The 18,841-nt window shown below is 35.9% G+C and overlaps 2 protein-coding genes across 6 annotated transcripts in view; one reads left to right on the forward strand and one right to left on the reverse strand.

Annotated features, from left to right (window-relative positions):
* Ift80 (intraflagellar transport 80) overlaps positions 1–2,883 on the reverse strand; it is a 161,095-nt gene extending 158,212 nt beyond the window's left edge. The window contains exon 1 of one of the 3 annotated variants that reach the window (XM_023699687.1): positions 2,797–2,883. The gene's annotated coding sequence lies outside the window, so the exon portion shown is untranslated. Of the gene's footprint in view, positions 1–1,995; positions 2,102–2,796 lie in introns of those variants that run through there. The other 2 variants (XM_004639852.2, XM_023699688.1) reach the window with 2 other exon arrangements.
* The window catches only part of Smc4 (structural maintenance of chromosomes 4), a 36,146-nt gene continuing 19,816 nt past the window's right edge, over positions 2,512–18,841 (forward strand). Inside the window, exons 1-11 of one of the 3 annotated variants that reach the window (XM_004639853.2) lie at positions 2,512–2,631; positions 3,625–3,765; positions 4,660–4,838; positions 5,232–5,423; positions 6,691–6,867; positions 13,012–13,176; positions 13,413–13,540; positions 14,402–14,542; positions 15,046–15,196; positions 16,953–17,117; positions 18,471–18,704. In XM_004639853.2, the coding sequence (XP_004639910.1) occupies positions 3,630–3,765; positions 4,660–4,838; positions 5,232–5,423; positions 6,691–6,867; positions 13,012–13,176; positions 13,413–13,540; positions 14,402–14,542; positions 15,046–15,196; positions 16,953–17,117; positions 18,471–18,704 (1,668 nt within the window). In that variant the 5' untranslated portion in view covers positions 2,512–2,631; positions 3,625–3,629. Of the gene's footprint in view, positions 2,632–3,624; positions 3,769–4,656; positions 4,839–5,231; positions 5,424–6,690; positions 6,868–13,011; positions 13,177–13,412; positions 13,541–14,401; positions 14,543–15,045; positions 15,197–16,952; positions 17,118–18,470; positions 18,705–18,841 lie in introns of those variants that run through there. The other 2 variants (XM_023699685.1, XM_023699686.1) reach the window with 2 other exon arrangements.

The raw sequence follows: 18,841 nt of genomic DNA on the forward strand, positions 1-18,841 counted from the left end.
ATATATAGTATGTTGTGAGTGAGGGGGTCAGGTTCAATCAAATTAAAGGTCATCTGCCAGTTGATTTATTAAAATTCTGTTTCTTTTACATCACATCATTTAAGACCTTTCATACTGACAGTAACTCGGCAAGGCAGTAAAAACTAGGATATATTTCTCTTTGAGTTACATTGTTTTTATCCCCTGGTCACTAATTCAAGTATTCATGAAGAATAGTACCTGACTAAGTTCAAGGGTGTATATTCTTACTATCAAAAGCTATAAAATTTTCCCCCAAAATGACTTCAATGTTTTCCCTTTCTGCCAGATAGGCATTTCTTGTTTCCCACATTCAAGAACACAGTAAATAACTAATGCTGTGGATTTATCTTTTTTCCCTTTCACACATTACACATTAACTATTTTTCCTATTTTTACCAAACCCATTCTCATGTCAAAATTTTTCTGATAGTTGTATTTTGCAGGTAATATCTTTAACTTAATTTTCATAATCCTTCATCGGCTATCCTTCCTCTAACTTGGCATCCCATTACTCATCCTTAGCACTTATAATGTTAATGTTACAAACGCAGGAACACCAAATGCTTATATGTGCTAAACGAATAATTATAAACAATCTTATGAGGTACATATTATATGCCAGTTTTATAAATAAATCCTCTCAGGCAAAATGATATATTGAGTAAACTGCCCAATTATACAGATTCTACATTTTTCTACTTATATTTTTCTACCATTTGTACTCATATATATCACTCAATTTTGGGCTACAATGGTTTTTTGGCTCCCCCTCCCCACAGTTGATATCTCTTTCTGCTCAGGTTTTGTGTTTTACACCCTTTAAAAATAAAAAAGATTCTAGAAGTCCTCGAAGAGAATACCTATAGTATCTTGACAGCCAAAAAAATATTTTTTTTGTTTTCTGTAATTTATTTTAGAAAAACAATTTTTTCAGCAGCAAATACAAAGGTATATATCAGTCAATTCTTTTTTTTTGTTTTGGTTTGATTTTTTGCAGAACCGGGGATTGAACTCAGATCCTTGCGTTTGCCAATCAAGTGCTTATCCTACTGAGCCATCTCCCGGGCCCCTATATCAGTCAATTCTTAAGCGTACCATAACAGTCTCCCTCCATCCTTTTCTGATAATCAGTGAACCTAATTCTGTGCTCCTCCGTGCAAAAACAACAGTATATTTAGGGCAACAATGTAAAATTAATTCAGAGATTTATTGGTATTCTAATATGCCAAGTCCTAACTTAAAAAAAAAGAGGCTACCAGTTCTAAAAGTAAGTGTTGTCAATACATACTGAAGGTAGTCAAATCAACTAATGGTTCTTTAACATTTTGAGGGATTAATATTTTGAGGGATTAGGACCAAATTTAAAGATTTGAAAACTGTGGGAAAACCTACCCTCCAGCAAAATGCACACATGAACCAGATCTGTGTATGATTTCCAGGAGAGTTATGAGCTCTAAAACGCAGTCACCTACCACCAGTTCCATAGACTCAATTAAGAACCCACTAACAAAACTAAATACTCTGGGACAGGAACTTTCACTACAGTGCTTGCCAAATAATCCTTATTGTATGTCCTGAGCAGTACAATGTGTAAAAAAGAGACTTAGATATTGGCTAACCCATAATTCCCTTACAAAATAGTTATGCTTTAGTCAAAGGATGTTAAAAGCCCAAAATTCCCTTCCAATTAATAACACATCTAACAACTCGAATACCGAAATGTTGCTATCGACACGTGAACTACACAATCATTCATTAAGCCCAATCTTCTAGTTTGGCCTCTCCTCTCTTCAAACTCTAGCTTTCCTCAGTCGCATCCCAAAAGCTACCTCTAGAGCCCTAAGGTCCTCAGGAAAACGGAAAATACCTGATGCTCCACTAAGTACACACTCTCAAAGCAAAAGATAGTAGAATCCTGCAAAGGCTACAACTTCCGACCCCCTTCCCAAACCCTTAGTAGGTGAAGAGACTTACCTCAAGTTCCAGAAAAGCAGGGGTGACTGTACATAGACCTGCGACCAGTCAAGAAGCTTCCAGACCTTCCCGTTACCATAGCGATTCCTAAGCGGGGCGCCGCAACTACCTCTTCCCGCGATACTTCCCAAGTTCACGTCAACGCCGCGGGCCTGGCCCCCGCCCCTAATCGAGCCCGCCCTCTCTTTAAGGGGCGTCATTGGATAATTGGGCTCCACCTCCAGCTGTTGGCGACACTGTCCTCCTTTCCTTTTTTCCTTTTTTTCAAAATTCGCCAGAATGTTTTTGCAAACTCTGTAGTTGCTGTACAAATGCTTATGCTTCGGTCACAGAGAAAGCATTCCTCACTTTTCTCTTTTTGCACTTAAAAGAAACTTCCCCTCCTGCCTGGAGCCCGCCATGAGTTGGCGCATGCGCGCGAGCAACCAAAAGATGGCGGTAGTAATCGCCGCACTTTATTTTAAATTAGTGGATCCCAGAAATCATTGCGCGCATTTGTAACGAATTTCCGTTCGAGTTTGTATTTTAGGCGCCATTTTCGAGTGAAGGACCCGGAGCCGAAACACCGGTAGGAGCGGGGCGGGGGTGGGCCTATCCTGCCGTTCCCAGCCGCGGTCTGAGCGGACTGCCCAGCAGGTAAAGTACTTCTTTTCCTGATCAGGCTGTCACTCTATTAACTGCCGTGTCCGCCGGAGCAGCCAAGTCTGGGCGGGGGCTGTGCGGAGGTTCTCTCGCTGTCACCCCTCCCCCCCGCGGGGGCTCCTGCGCGCCTCCCCGGCGCCTCTTCCTCCCGCTGCTTACGCGTTTCTCCGGGAGGCAGCAATCCTCAGGACCGCTTCTCAAAAACCCTGGTCTCTGGCGCGGTGGGGAGGCAAAGCCTGGTCTCCCGAGGTTCTCGTCCCCAGGTCTGAGCCTTGCCTGGCGACTTTTTGTGGTTCGCTGTCCGGAGGGCCTCCGCCCCGGGTTCCGGGAGACGAACCCCTGCCGCCCTGAGCGATAGAACCCGACCCGGCGCTGCGGGTGTCCGAAGCGGAGCGGCCGGTCGACGGCCCCGGCTTCTGCCCTGCTCCCGCCTGGACTGGAGCGGAGACCGTGCCCCGGGCCGTCCGGGCCCCGGGAGCCACCCGGCGGGGGAGGAGGGCGGGCGGCGATCGTTTTTACTCCTCCGGAGTCGCTGGCCGCTCCGGCCGCATCCCCCGCCGAGCGCGTGCGAATGTCAGCAGATGTCCGCCGACGGGAGTTACTTGCTTTAGAGTTGCTCTTACGCGCCGGGTTGCGGGCGGACGGCCTCCTAGCGAGATCCGCTACTGCCCGCGTCCTGGGTGGGTTCCCGGGGAGGTTAGGTTTCTCACTCGGTAGGTCTAGGAGTAAGCCGCCGGTCCCGCCTTCTCGCTCCTGGGTGTTGGTTTTTTAGGTTGGGGGGGTTGTTTTTTAGTTTTTGGGTTTTTTTGCTCTTTCCTGAGAATCTGAAGCCAGGAGTGGAGTTTGGAGATGGGGCTCTCGGGAACGGGTGGGCGAGGTCTTCCGAGGGGTCGGGCGGCGCGGAGTCCGGTGCGGCACCGAGGCCGGCCTGAGGCGGAGTCCGGCGGGGAAGTGTGGCTGACTTACTCTCCGCTCTCCCCTGGTCAGCGACCATGCCCCGAAAGGGCACCCAGCCCACCACTGCCCGCCGCAGGGACAAGGGGACGCCGCCGTCCCTAGATGCTGCCAGCAGCGACGCGGAACCGGAGCCGCCGGCCGGCCGCGCCGATAGCCCAGCCGCTGCCGCAGGTGAGTGACCCGCCGCGGCTCGGGGCACCGGGCGCGTCGGCGAGCAGCCCCGAGGCTGGCGGGGGTCGGTGGGGCGCGGGCGAAAGATGCAGGGTTGACTTTGAAAGTCCAGGGTCTCCGGTAGAGCAGCTGTGGAAAGCCACTCGACGACTTTCAGAGAGAGGATTCGCGTTCGGTTTCGGGGTAACAGTGCTGGGGAGGATGAGGACTTGCGGAGGTGCACTTGTGAATTTGTCGCGTTTTGGAAGGTGACTGATATGGTATTTACTGAATTTTCGCCGAAGTCATTATTAGCCAAGAATTAGTGAGCTTTCTTCTCCCAGATGCAGAGTACTGTAACTGAACCTGAAAAGTTGCGGGATCCTAACTTCACCTTCGTGGTCTTAGGTTGACCTTAAAGATGTGATAATTTATTTGAAAATATCTGTGCCTTTTTGAGTCTAGGAATTGAAAAATAGGCATTATGAAACTCCTGTGACAGTATCCTTGAAGCGCGTTTTTCAAGTGCTGAAATATACGGAGTTCTAGATCTGATTTAGGACTTCAGGCTTTAATCTCCTGATTGAGATAGGAAGCAAGGAATCGGTTTATTTTCTTCTCAGATCTACTTTATGATCTAGTGTTTTGATTCCTAAGTATATACTTTAATTCTATGGATTTTATGACTGGTGACATTTCTTGTAAGAATTTCTATTTTTAGTAAAACTATACTGAAAGATTAGCATTCGTCAGTTTAGGAGAATTTTGTATTTGTATGGAAAATAAGAGGTTTCTAGGCTTCTAAAGTAACATTGCTCTATTCTATATTTTAAATATTAGTAGGCATTAGTCTTCCAAACTACTAACAGGTTTTTTCTCCCTTCCCTTCCCTTCCTTTTCCTTTGACTGACTTAGAGACTCCAGGTGAGCAAATTGATAACCGAAGTTTAGAAGAGATTTTGAATAGTATTCCTCCACCCCCACCTCCTGCAATGACAAATGAAGCTGGAGCTCCTCGGCTCATGATAACTCATATTGTAAACCAGAACTTCAAGTCCTATGCGGGAGAAAAAATTCTGGGACCTTTCCATAAGGTATTTCAATAACCTTTTTGTAAGTTAATACATCTTTATTACACGGTTTCGAATTTATAACTTATCCTACACACAATGAATTGTAACAATTAAAATTGCTACCTTTGGTACCTTTTTATAAAGTTTTCATGTTGAATGTTTTGTTTGAAAACAGTGTTTCCACTTTAGCTATAGAATGACTTTTATTAAGTCTGGATTCGAACTAGGACATGATTTTAAAGCACTGGAGATTGCAAAACCGAGATTTTGATATGACAAAACTCAAGGTGATGTGTCTTAACAGTGAAAAATTTTAAGTGCTTGTAGTTTTTACTACAAGTAAAAAAACAAGCAGTTTAAATTAAAATTGGTAATGTATTATGACCATTTAATTTTTGTTTGTTTTTTATGCAGCGCTTTTCCTGTATTATTGGACCAAATGGCAGTGGCAAATCCAATGTTATTGATTCTATGCTTTTTGTGTTTGGCTATCGAGCACAAAAAATAAGATCTAAAAAACTGTCAGTGCTAATACATAATTCTGATGAACACAAGGATATTCCGAGTTGTACTGTAGAAGTTCATTTTCAAAAGATAATTGATAAGGTAAGGGGATTTTATGTATTTACATAGTATAACATCAAGTAAGAACAGCAAAAGACTACAGTACATTACATACTTTATCATTGTTAGTTTAAATCAGCTTTTTAAGCAAAGAGATTATGATTTCATTACTATTTTTTTGTGGCAGCAGTGGTGTCTGAAACAAAACATTAAAAATTTTAGAAAAATTATCTCATATTACCTTTGGAATAAAACATTGAGCAGATTAAGAATCCTCAGTGCCAGTTAGTCTTTTGCTATAAATTTGAGTTCATTTTTAAAGTTATATTTTATTGCTTTAGAAAAATTATGTAAACTGAAAGTCTAGTGGTCAACTGATTTTTTCCCATTATTCCAGTGCACATTAAATTTATTATTAGTGGTCCTGTATGTCTGTGATATGAAAGAACTTTTCTTTCATTTCAACTACTATAATTAAGCACTTTTGAAATGAGAGAAAGGTAAACTAACGTTTTTTAGAGATAGAGGCACTTAAAGGTAAAATGTCTTATTTAGATTGTTTAGTATTTAGTTCTGTGGTTCTTTTGGTATTATTTAGGGAGTTTCTCATGTATTTAATGATTAACTTAGGAAATGGTTCAAAAATGACTGAAAAGAACCTAGAAAAAAAAACTAACTGCAGGTAACGTTTCTGGGATTTTTTTTGTTCCTTTTTTTTAATACAAAGAGCATTGATTACATCAAACCATGTATTTCAGTTTTGCTTAATGTGTTTTATTCCACAGTTTGGATTTAAATATAGATGCCAGTAAATGAGATTTTTATTTCAGAGAATGTAGTCATGAGTTTTTTATAATTCTTTTTACTTCAAGTAATGGCATGTCCTCCACCACCACCAAAACTCATCCCAACATAATCTTGCTTTTTCTTTGTATTACCTCATTCTGTGGCTTTTTAAGTGGAATGGTAATTGGTCTACCAACATGGTTATTAATTTGAATGGGTTTATCTTGGCTATAGTGGGACTCTGGTTCTTATCAGTCCCAATATGTTTGAAGCTGAAGTTTTTGTTTGCTTGATTTGTCTTTAGGAGTTTGGAAATCTTTGAGAAAGCACGCAAAACAACTCAAAAAGTATCTATTATGTGCTAAAGAAGGTTATTTTTGAAAACTTCCAACAGTTTTTGTGTGTGTTCAATTTAAGTATTTAATCCATAGAGCTAGTTGCAGTATGAAATGAGTGAAATTTGAAGCAGAACAGTGACTTAATACCAACAGTTGTTTTTTTGTTTTACTTTTCCTCAAAACAGGAAGGGGGTGATTATGAAGTCATTGCTAACAGTAACTTCTGTGTATCCAGAACAGCGTACAGAGATAATACTTCTGTCTATCACATAAGTGGGAAGAAATCAACTTTTAAGGATGTTGGGAACCTTCTTCGAAGCCATGGAATTGACTTGGACCATAATAGATTTTTAATATTGCAGGTAAATTTATTAAAAACTGTAGACTCTAAAACTCTTGGGGGTTGTTTTGTTTTGTTTTGTTTCCCCCAATAATGATAGATCGGGGGTTTTCCTGATGGATGGATCCTGTATTTTTGAGGCCTTAAAGTACTCTAGCAGCACATCATGATTTACATGCTTTAGTCAAGATGCGAATCATTATATGCTGCTCTAGAAATTTAAGGAAATTCATTCAAACCTTTACTTTCATCATTGTATGTTCATTTGGATGGACTGACATACTTGTTCCACTCTAGCAGCACGTAAATATTGGCGTAGTGAAATAAATATTAAACACCAATATTATTGTGCTGCTTTAGTGTGACAGGGATATAGCAACTATTTATCATTTCTGTTTGTATTTCCCTTTAAGATAAAATTTTAAATGAGATTCATTATCTTTTAATAGCCTGCTCTTTTTGTTTTATTTTTTTTAATAATAAAAAAGAAAATGAAATATGTATACTTGATGTTTGACAAATTTTCAATACCTAATTTTATTTAATCTTGTAACACCTAAAATAATTAAAGCTTACTCTTTAAATTGGTTTTTGTTCTGTTTAGAAGACTTTTTTTTGTGTTTGTGGAACTAGGGACTGAACTCAGGCCCTTGGGCTTGCCAGGGAAGCGCTTATTCTACTGAGCCATCTCCCCGGCCCTGTTTAGAAGACTTTTGAGCCACTACTGTTGATAGGGTGGAAAATAACTGGTGTAACATTAAGTATTATTTAACTCTTATTAAAGAACAAGTTTTTTTTTTTAAGTATAAAAAATTAAATCCCCAGCATTAAGCTGATTTTGAGTAGATGTTGCATTTAAAGTAAGGGTATGTTCTATCAGCATTGCTTTATAAGAAAAATTCCTCTTTTCATCCCTGTGTCTTGGCTTTTTAAAAAAAAATTTTTTATTGTAAAACTAGCATTTTCAGATATTTTTAAGTTACTGTTGGATTTGAGGGCTGCTGCTTATTCTTGTTGCCTGTCCAGAGTCACCTAAGAGCTTAGTAAGAGAAGTAAAACTGTTTTCTTCAGCAGAAATTCCTATCTTATGCTACTGATTTTAAAATAGAAAATATTAAACTGACACTGTTGTCTTGGGATGACTTTTCCATTAACAAACTTAGAAATACTAGCAGATATTTCCAATTTAGTCTGTATTTTTCAACTATTTTTTTAAATGTTCCTTTTAGACATATAGTATATAATATTCAAGGCAAATCAATAATATTCCTGGAAACTTTACTCAGTGTCCTTTATTACCAGATCCTATGTATTTGTTATACTTCTATGACCCTAATTTGTTTAAAAATGAATGTTAGGAAATCAGTTGCAGATACATTTCTAAACGAGATTTGAATTTATCTAAATGTGGAAGTATAGCTTTGTGGGATTTGTCTTTAAATCAAGTTGAACTGTTTTATGGACTATGAGAATTGATTATTGATAAATATCCTTTATACTGTTCAATTTATTAGTACTTTTTCACAAAAAGTTATACTTGTGCTTATCTTCTGCTTTTTTTTTTTTTTTTTGCTTTCTTTGAGACAGTGTTTCACTATGCAGTTCAGGCTGGCCTCTAACTCACAACAATTCCTGACTTGGGCTTCCTGATAGTTTCTGTTTATTCTTTGCTGTCTCTTTACTGTCATCCTGGAATAATCAAGAGTTTATCAAGCCTGTGCAAAGGCTTGGCAAAAGAGATTGTATATTATCTCTTTTTAAGGATAATTTTTTTTTCATTCAGCTTTATAAAATATTCAGTTGCCAAAGAAGGTTAATGTAATAATTTCCCAAAGAAGTAAATAATTTATGAGTTGTCACATTTTTAAAAATATATACTTCTGAAAAATCTAGGATAGATTTGTCCTCACAATAATACGAACCTTTTCTGTGCTCTTGATTAAATTATTTTGAAATATTATTCATGAGTAATACCAAGCTAACACTTTCAAGTTAACAGATTGAATTTGACATGATTAAATTAGCAGTTAAGAATCTTAGTAACTCAGCTGTTAGAAGAAAAAAATAGGATTAGACTAGTTAGAACTAACGATGTACTATTTAAATTTGAGGGACCAAGGGAGTGGTTTTTATGGGGATTTTTGTTTTGTTTTTAGCTCTTTATCAAAATTTTAGATTCTGTAAAGCATTTGAAGGTAAGTAAAATTGTGGTATTTATTGCATTGTCTTCTACTGACTTTTCATTAAAACTACCCATGACTTTGGAGGCTGTAAAAGTGGAGACATCATAGTGTTACCAAGATGTAAATGATTAGATAAAATGTATAGGCTATTCAGACTGTGATAGTGGTTAACACATCCTAAGTAATCTAAATTTAGTAAAAGTAGTTTTATTTTTAAGATTAAAAGCACTAAATTTTAGAAGTTCATGAAGATTAAAAAAAAAAAAATTGTAGTGTTCATATACCTTAGTAGGTTTTTTAAGTAAGCACTTTTAGTATTTAAAATTTTTATTAGTCTACCATTCATGTGAGTTTCTAATAAGGCACTATGCAAAGATGCTATAAGTAATATAGAGATGGTTAAAATTTTTTATCCTTAAGGCATGCCCTCAAAAAATACTAGATTTTGACTTGATATAGTTGCACAGGACTATAATCCCGGCACCTACTCAGGCTCAGACAAGAATATCAAAATTTGAGGTTAGCCTGGGCAACTTAGTTGAGGTCTTGTCTCAAAAAAGGATTGGGGATATAGCTCAGTGCTGATGTTCAATCTTTAGGAACCCTTTCCCACAAAAAGGTCACAGCCATTAGCACAACTTTAATTTTGTCTAAGTTTTCAGCTTTTTGTTTACAAGATCTAAGTTTTCAATTTTAGAGATTAAACCTAGATCTGAGTTAATTACCACCTTTTTTTCCAATATACTTGTCCTAAGGTTCACATGGTATTTAAGCTCTTGAGGTTCCATCTAGTCTTGGATAGTGGAAGTAAGTCTGTTGCTATAATAGCAAAAGAAATGTCTCAGCCTTATCAGTAATCTGTACCTCGGTACCTCAACAATGAAAAAGAGAATATAGGATGCTGCCTCTGAGCATCCACATGTGAACTCCCAACTACAAAAGCATTCTTTCTATTTGTGTACCTCTTAAATAGAATTTAACCTTAGTGATTCTGTTTCTTAGCCTACTAAAGACCAAATTAGAATAAAATATGTTAGAAGATAAAGAGCAAGTTAATACTTTATAGTGCAGTTAAAATGGAAAAAAAAAATTATAAGCAAAATAAAAATTCAAAGCCCAATTCTGGGCCGTTTAATTTTGCTATAGATACCCATGTTTAAGTTTTATAACTGTACTATTTGAGTTTTCTATATGTTAAAATTTTTATTATATTTTTAAAAAGATATGAGACATCCTCCCTCTTGGTTATCAAAGAATGGTATTGGGCTGGGGAGATAGCTCAGTGGAGTAAGTGCCTGCCTGTCAAGTACAAGTCCCAAGTTCAGTCCCTGGTACCAAAAAAAAAAGAATGTTATCAGTGGCATGCATGCTTCAACAGGCTGATTTTATCACTGAAAACTATTTTGCCATCCCTGGTATAAAATCATAATCCTTGTTTGCCACCCAACAAAGCCTTCAAGAAATCAAAATTTAAGGCCTTGTGTGATGCTAATGGTCAAACCCAGGGCCTCACACGTAGCTTGTCAGTCACTTTGCCACTGAGGTCCATCCATAGCCAAGCCTCTGGCATATTCATAACTGAGAAAACAAGTGTTTAAAATCTTGCTATTTTGAAAACTTCAGAAAGTGGAGATAATAACGTGAGGTACTATAAAATTTTGCCAGTTTCAGATACTAACATCATAACGAACTGGAACACTTGTGTGTTTTTGTGCTACCACTATTTGTGATTTGGAGCCTTGATGTGGATGGGTAACTGATAAATTCAGATTGGTGCTTTTAAATTATTTTGAAGTGTACTGCATTATTGCCCTAAATGAAAACTTAAAAATTCAGAGTTGGTAAATTTTCAAGAAGTAAATCATCCTCTAATCATAGGCTGTTCAACCCACAGACTATGTAGTAAATAACACAAAATGGGGATAAAGGATTGGGATGCAAAAGGTAACATGTAGTAGAGCTCATAGAGAACACTGAGGAGCAGAACTGCGAGAAAAGTCCTTGGTTTTCATTGGAAAGCCGTAGAAGTCATGATAGTCAAAAGTCAAGTAGGTATGGGCTAAATAAATGTTCACGCCCTGTCAAATTAGTAGTGCTGAGCAGAATATAGCAATTGGTTTGAAAAAACATAGTACAGTATAATACATCTAAAACTGAACGTTATGTGGGACTGGAGATATAGCTGTTTTGATTCATAAATAAATTTGCTTTTTAGTGTTTAAAACTGGACAGTTATTTGAGAGGAAATGAGCTGTATGTCCTTCATCTTATTTGGGGAGAAAGGAACAAATAACCAAAACAAGCAACTACTCTGCTTTGGCTAAAGCTAGGCTGTTGCCTAATAGCTGTACACCATTTATTCAAGAAGTAATGTGGCCAAGAAACATGTGATACTGTTAGGAGTGTTTTTAATCTGTATAAACTATACACTGGATCCCAGGTTTTGGTTATCAAAAAAAATGTGGGTTTAAGTAATACCTTATGGCCACTTGATGTAAATACTTTTGACATGATTTTTCATTTATCTTTTAAAAGGTATTCAAATATTCACCTTAATAGGTACTATATTAAAATATTGATTGTCAGATATCATTTTGCCAAATCAAAAGTTTTAAATGACAGCCTCTGGATGAGTGGTTCTCAATTAGGAACAGTTCTGTACCCCTCTCCCAGCTGGAGACATTTTGGTTTGTTATAGCTGATAGAGAGGAATGCTAGTATCATATAGTAAAAATAGAGCAGAGATGCTCTTAAGCATTTGTATAGTGCCACTATTGATAAACTTTACCTAAATAAAAACTTCAAAACAAATGCTAGTTTTTTTCAGTGACTAAATTCATCCTGTTCTAATACAAAGTTTTGAGCATTCTTCCAGGCTTAAATTCTGTCTAAAACTTAGTTGTTGTTGCAAACATTTGGGAAAAACTGACAAAGAATGAGACAGTTCACATAAGTATCTCCATTTAGTTTATGTACTGATTTGTACGTAAGGTACTGAATCTTATGGAAAATAAATAACAGACCTTTAGGATATGAATTTCAGTTTATACTTAATGGTGCTAAATAAGTGTGTGAGTAGTAAAAAGTAATGACCTATTAAGCTATTGACATTTACCGCCTGACATTGAGAAGATTTCAAAATGAGTTGTGTCGCCTTTAATTATTTTACATCAATAGAAAACAAATTATTTGGATGTTTATTTAAATATTACACCTTTTATCAGTAACAAATTTTATCTCGATTTTTTTTTTTTTTTTTTTTTTTTTTTTTTTGGCAGAACCAGGGATTGAACTCAGACCCTTGCACTTGCCAGGGAAGCGCTTATTCCACTGAGCCATCTCCCCGGCCCCTTATCTCAAATTTTGAAGGTTGAATCAGACACTAAAATAATGAAGATTGCTAAAATATTTTAATGAGTAATTGGTTTTCTTGCCTTTCTTGACAATTTTGCTGAAAATAAGAGATGTATTTTTGCCCAATTGCCTACCTGTGTCTTTCCTTTTGTTGTAATAGTTGGTAAAGTTTTAAGTAGGACACATCTATGAAATAAAAGTAAAAGCTTTTTGTCTTGACATGTTCAGACAAAATTTTCTTCACAATTAAAATAAATAGCACCCTAACAGTGAACCTTGACTGATTATAGGTTTTTGTTTTGTCTTTGTAGTTGAACTGCAAATATACAAATACTAATCTAAAGTTTTAATTGGAGTTCAGAGGATTGAGAGCAAAAGTTTCCTGTAGTACATGTTCCAAACGTTCTAGATGGAGAACTTTTAGCTTTGTGTATATAAGTGGGTCTGTGTTGGAATTTTACAAGAATCGTGTAAGGGTATATAAGTATAGTACAGATTCCTTACTCATTTAAATCTTTTTAAGTTACTTGGTAAACATTAAGTCTTCATTTCTGTTTGACTGTCCCTAGTTCTCTCTTACAATTGATTCAAACATATACAGTGAATGTGAAATACGACTTTCTTTTAAGGGTGAAGTTGAACAAATAGCTATGATGAAACCAAAAGGCCAGACTGAACATGATGAGGGCATGCTCGAATATTTAGAAGATATAATTGGTTGTGGACGACTAAATGAACCTATTAAAGTCCTGTGTCGAAGAGTTGAAATACTGAATGAACACAGAGGAGAAAAGGTAAATCTGTATTATAGTTTTATTATAAAGCAGAATGTTTATGAATTTAAAAATTTTACTTAGTCAAATTGTCATATAATGGTTTTTAATTGAAATTTTTGCTATTTTAGATTTCTGTTCTTATAACATTTAAGATGGACATGTTCTTTGTTAATACAGTTTTTAAAATTGGCATAGTTTAGATTCAGATTGAATCTAAAGAATATATTTGACCTTTAAATTTTTAAATTTTGTAGTTAAACAGAGTTAAAATGGTGGAAAAAGAAAAGGATGCCTTAGAAGGAGAGAAAAACATAGCCATTGAATTTCTTGCCTTGGAAAATGAAATATTTAGGAAAAAAAATCATGTTTGTCAGTATTACATGTAAGTACCTTAATTTATAAGATGTATCTTTCTATGTAATTAAAGCCCCTTTTTATATAATAATGTGAAGACTGATACAAATTCTGAAGTGTGATAAATTCACTGAATTGGGATTAGATTGTCAGTAGTGATAATTTAATATCCTGCTTTATAAAATAAATCCTGCTTTATATTGGTAAGAGGTTTCACAAAAATTTATTAATATTTCTACATACACAGTAGTCCCCTCAGATAAAGAATTAGATAATCTTCCAACACCCCTAGTACATATGTAAAACTATGGGTGGTACGAAAACATTATGTAGACTACTACCTATATGCCCTGCATCAGGGTCAATAGTACCGAGTTAATTTTCTCTACATGTTTTATCCCCTGGCTCCTCCTTTGCCTCATGGAGTGACTAATGATAGTGAGTGTATACAGTATGGGAACTGAGCAAAGGTGACTGTAGACCAGAATAGTGTCTGATTTAAAGCTAATGATTTTTTTTTTTTTTTTTTTTTGCGGAACCGGGGATTGAACTCAGGCCCTTGCACTTGCCAAGGAAGCGCTTATTCCACTGAGCCATCTCCCCGGCCCCTGAATTATTTATTTCTGAAGTTTACCATAAATGTTTTCAGACAGTCATCAACAGGTGACTAAAACCATGGAAAGCTAAACAGGGATAAAGAGGTCACTACTGTACATTCTTTAAAATGCACATGATAGGATATATAATTTTATTTACAATCTACTTTATTCCCAAATTCTAGCTTTACACTTGGGAGGTGTCATAGCCCTAGGTGATGTTGTTTTATTTTACTGAAACAGTTGTACAGTTTTTAAAATGTCATTTTAGGATATCTATTTTTTGTCTGTAGCTATGATTTGCAGAAACGAATTACTGAAATGGAGATGCAGAAGGAAAAGATTCATGAAGATACCAAAGAAATTAATGAGAAGAACAAAATACTGTCAAATGAAATGAAAGCAAAGAATAAAGCTGTGCAAGATATAGAGAAGTAATAATAATTTGGAAACTACTATATGTATTTAGACTTAATTTTTTTATGTGTATATCCACATGTAAACTTCAGACACATAATACATTTGCCAGTGTGTAAGATGGTCAGTCGCCTAGTGTTTAAACGAAAAGCTGCCCTGAATCCAACTCATCATAAGAGCATGTATAGCCAAAACTGATGTTAAAATAGTGGGCTGCTGCCTCCTAGTGGCAGAATATATTTACAAGACCAAAACATTGGACCTAATAACTTTTTGGTAAAATTGTACATGCCTAGAGGTCATGAAAAATGTATTCCCTTTCATCTTGAACAAGCAACAACAACAAAAAATTATAATGAAAAATTTTAAAGACTTTGGGAAATGTTAAAGGGATAATTTTACAGTCCTATCTAATAAAAGCTTGGAGATATTTATAGAAAAATGTCCCATAGAGTATATACATGATTTTAAAATAATTTACTATTCAAAATAGTAACTAGTATGTTACTTGCCTTGCTAGGAAACTCAATAAAATTACAAAATTCATTGAAGAGAATAAAGAAAAATTTACACAGGTGGATTTGGAAGATGTTCAAGTTAGGGAAAAATTGAAGCATGCTACTAGTAAAGGCAAAAAACTGGAGAAACAACTTCAAAAAGAAAGAGAAAAGGTATGTGCTATTTAAAAATCCTGAAAATTTCATATGTCAATATCACATCCATTTATTACTACTTTTTTTAAATGTATTTGTCATTGTTGCCTTAAGGGGATGAATTGGGGCTGGGCATAGTAGCATACTCTTGTAATGCCAGCACTTGTGAGGTTGAGGCAGGGGATTACCATAGATTCAGGGCCAGCCTGAACTACTTGGCAAGACCTTATTTAAAAAAGCAAACAAAGGGCTGGCCAAATAGCTCAGTGGATTAAAGTCCCTGCTTAGGCAGACACAGCGCCCTGAGTTTGATCCCAGAGCCTGCCACTGCTGGTCCCGCCCTGGGACTCGAAGAGAGGGCGATTGAGACTGGATGTGGTGGTGTGCACCTATAATCCCAGCTCTTGGGAGACTGTAAACAGGAGGATCACTAGAGTCCAATCTACACAGTAAGACCCTATAAACCCTGTCCTAAATTTAAAAAAGTGTGAATTAGAATTGTAAATGTTCAGTGTTTTATCTCAAAATAGAATGTCCTCTGCAAGGAAACCTTGCATGCATTGAGTGTTTGAGTATTGCTATGTGCTGTTGGGAAAATATTTATCAAGTCATTTCTGTTTAGGTGCTTGTGTTAATTTTCTTTTTCCCAAAGTAATTGTTCAAAAAGATATTTTTGAATAGGCATTTAAAAAAACTTGCCTCCAAAATCAAGCTAACAGTCAGAGCAGGAGTTCATCCACCCCCTCTGCGAAAGATGGGAAAGCTCATAATTTACAGTAAGATACTAATTAGCTATTCTTAAGTTTAAAAAAATTAACTGGTGCAAGAATATACAACAGCTTACTATGTCAAGCTAAGACTTTAATGATCAAGTAATTTGGGAAGTCTCTTCAAATAATCAGATCAGATACTAATAGATATAACAACCAAATCCAGCTCTTGAAAAAGTTTTGTTCCATATAACACAGTCACTACATTTAGGAACTTCTTTACATTCTAAGCATTTACAAAACATCTTAATATTTTGTGTTCATATAGCTGATACAGGTCAATCAGTGTTTGATGAGTATTAGTTTGGGAAATACTGAATTTTTCTGGTAATAAGCAGTCAGTAAAGAAAAATAACAAGTTTGAGAGTAACTTCAAATTGGACAGACTAAACAAAGTGTAAAATGTTACAGAGACATTGGGTTCTAGGCATAAAATGTAGCTGAGTGACTTATTAATAATGTGTAAATCCTATATAATGACTTAGAAGGGGTAAAGTTATTACAGATTTTGTGATTCAGGTGGGGGGGTGCAATTTGGAATATATTATGATATATGTTATGGAGAATAGTTTTTACAATTCCTGGTGATCAGAGTATATTTATGGCAAAAGAAGGATAATTACAGCCTGAAATCAAAAGATTTAAAAGGTAGACTTAAACTTGCCAGGAAGAGTATTTTTTCATAAATACATCAGTTTATAAAACTGATTTTACTACGACTGAGAAAAAGTATGGGAATGATTGAAAAAATACTTGTTAACACTAATGAGTTCAAATTTAATGGCAAAGACCCAGTAATCGTAAGAATTTCTTTTCTGGTTTTTTTTTGTTTTTTTTTTTTTTTTCCTGTTATTTTCTTCAGTACTGGGGATTTTAATTTTGGGTTTATGCACACTAAATACATTGTCACTGAACCATCCTGAGAAGTAATTTTTAAGTCAAATATTGATATTATTGATATCCTAAAGGTAATACATTTCTGTAACTTTGTTTTATGATCTCAGGTTGAGGAATTTAAAAGTATACCTGCCAGGAGTGAGAACATCATTACTGAAACAACAACTAGAAACAATTCCCTTGAAAAGGAAAAAGAGAAGGAAGAGAAAAAATTAAAGGAAGTTATGGATAGTCTTAAACAGGAAACACAAGGGCTTCAGAAGGAAAAAGAGGTAAGGTTTTTTTTTTATCAGTGTTGATTTTGGTGGCTTTTTTAAAAAGGTGGTATTTGCAGTAGCACAAAAGTAAACATGTTAAAGAATATGTTTAGTCTTTAAATCAAACATCCCTAACGCTATTCAACCTACATGCCCCTTCTATTTTTTTTGCTTTCCTACCTAAATAAGGAAATAGTAAACTGATTCAGAATTTGTAATAGTAGAAAATATGTTGGGTTATTCTTAAACCTGTAGACTCCTCACATTTTCTTCTTGAATCCCCTAAGTTATTTTCTTGGTAATTAATACATGCTGCCACTTAAAAAATCTAGAAATACACTAAGCACAGGTTATCACCATTTCCTTTTTTCCTTTAATATGGTGTAAGTTAAAAGCTGTGACTCTTGTATCCTCATGATTTATATCCTAGATAAGTCACTCACTCTGCTCTTGTACAAGTTTTTAGATCTGCAACTCATCTTTCTCAAAATAAGAGAGTGTATGTACTCTTAGTAAATAAAAAATATTTACAGAAAGTTCTTAGAAAATAAGAAATTTATAAATCTCAACTATTTTACTACTTCATTAATGACAAGTATGAGGATGGTTGTAACATTTATAGGTATGATCTACCCAACAAAAGTACCCAGCATAACATTGGCCATGTTTATTCTCAATGTAGCCTATAGACAGCATTGAGAATGTTAAATACCTATTTTAATAGATAGGGTAATTGAATTGACTGCATAAAGGTCACAAACTTAATAGATTGTACTTTGGAATATAAATGTGTACTAATATGCTTCAAAATAGAGGTATGTTCTGTCATTACAAAAGTACAAGTAGGCCATGTAGGTGATAAGGGCAATGGATAATGCAGTCACTCTCATGGCAGGATGCTTAAAAGATAATGGATTTGTATATTTAATTTATACCAGGCTGTTCTGTGTTCGTTGCAGTGTTAAATACAAAGCTGGGCCTCAGCTGTCATTATTTATTCTTTTGCATAACATAAAGATTTTCAGTTTACATTTTCAGTGACTTTCTGGGGAAATCTTATACCTGGTAATAAGGAAAAAACATGTAGTACAAACTTTAGACCCAGAATTTTTTTTCTTTGAATTATTCTTTTTTTGTTTGAATCTTTAAAATGAGCATACTGAGCCCTGCCTCATGAAGTTCTTACGACATCACAGCTCTCTGTACGTTGTTCATTGACGGCTAGGTGTGCGATACTAGCTGTCTGACTTGTGAAAAAAAATTTTTATATACTGTGCCTATAGAATAAATTGACTGCAAAATATATAATTTCCATTTCAATTTAGGTTTGGAAATTATTTCAGATTTAATGGATTCATTTTTTAACAGAGTCGAGAAAAAGAGCTTATGGGTTTCAACAAATCTGTAAATGAAGCACGTTCAAAGATGGAGGTGGCCCAGTCAGAACTTGATATCTACCTCAGTCGTTATAATACTGCAGTATCTCAATTAAGTAAGGCAAAAGAAGCTCTAATTGCAGCTTCTGAAACTCTCAAAGAAAGGAAAGCTGCAATCAGAGATATAGAAGGGAAACTCCCTCAAACAGAACAAGAATTAAAGGAGGTAAAGCATTTTATGTACTACATTTAAATATTTGTTTGTCAGCTGCTAGTGTTGTGTGTGTTTCATTTTGTTGAGTTGGGGATCTCATAGTGTAGTTTTTTTTTGTTTTTTTTGTTTTGTTTTTTTTTTAATTTATT

This window comes from Octodon degus, unplaced genomic scaffold, assembly GCF_000260255.1.
Source record: "Octodon degus isolate 3935 unplaced genomic scaffold, OctDeg1.0 scaffold00115, whole genome shotgun sequence".
NCBI classification, from domain to species: Eukaryota; Metazoa; Chordata; class Mammalia; order Rodentia; family Octodontidae; genus Octodon; species Octodon degus.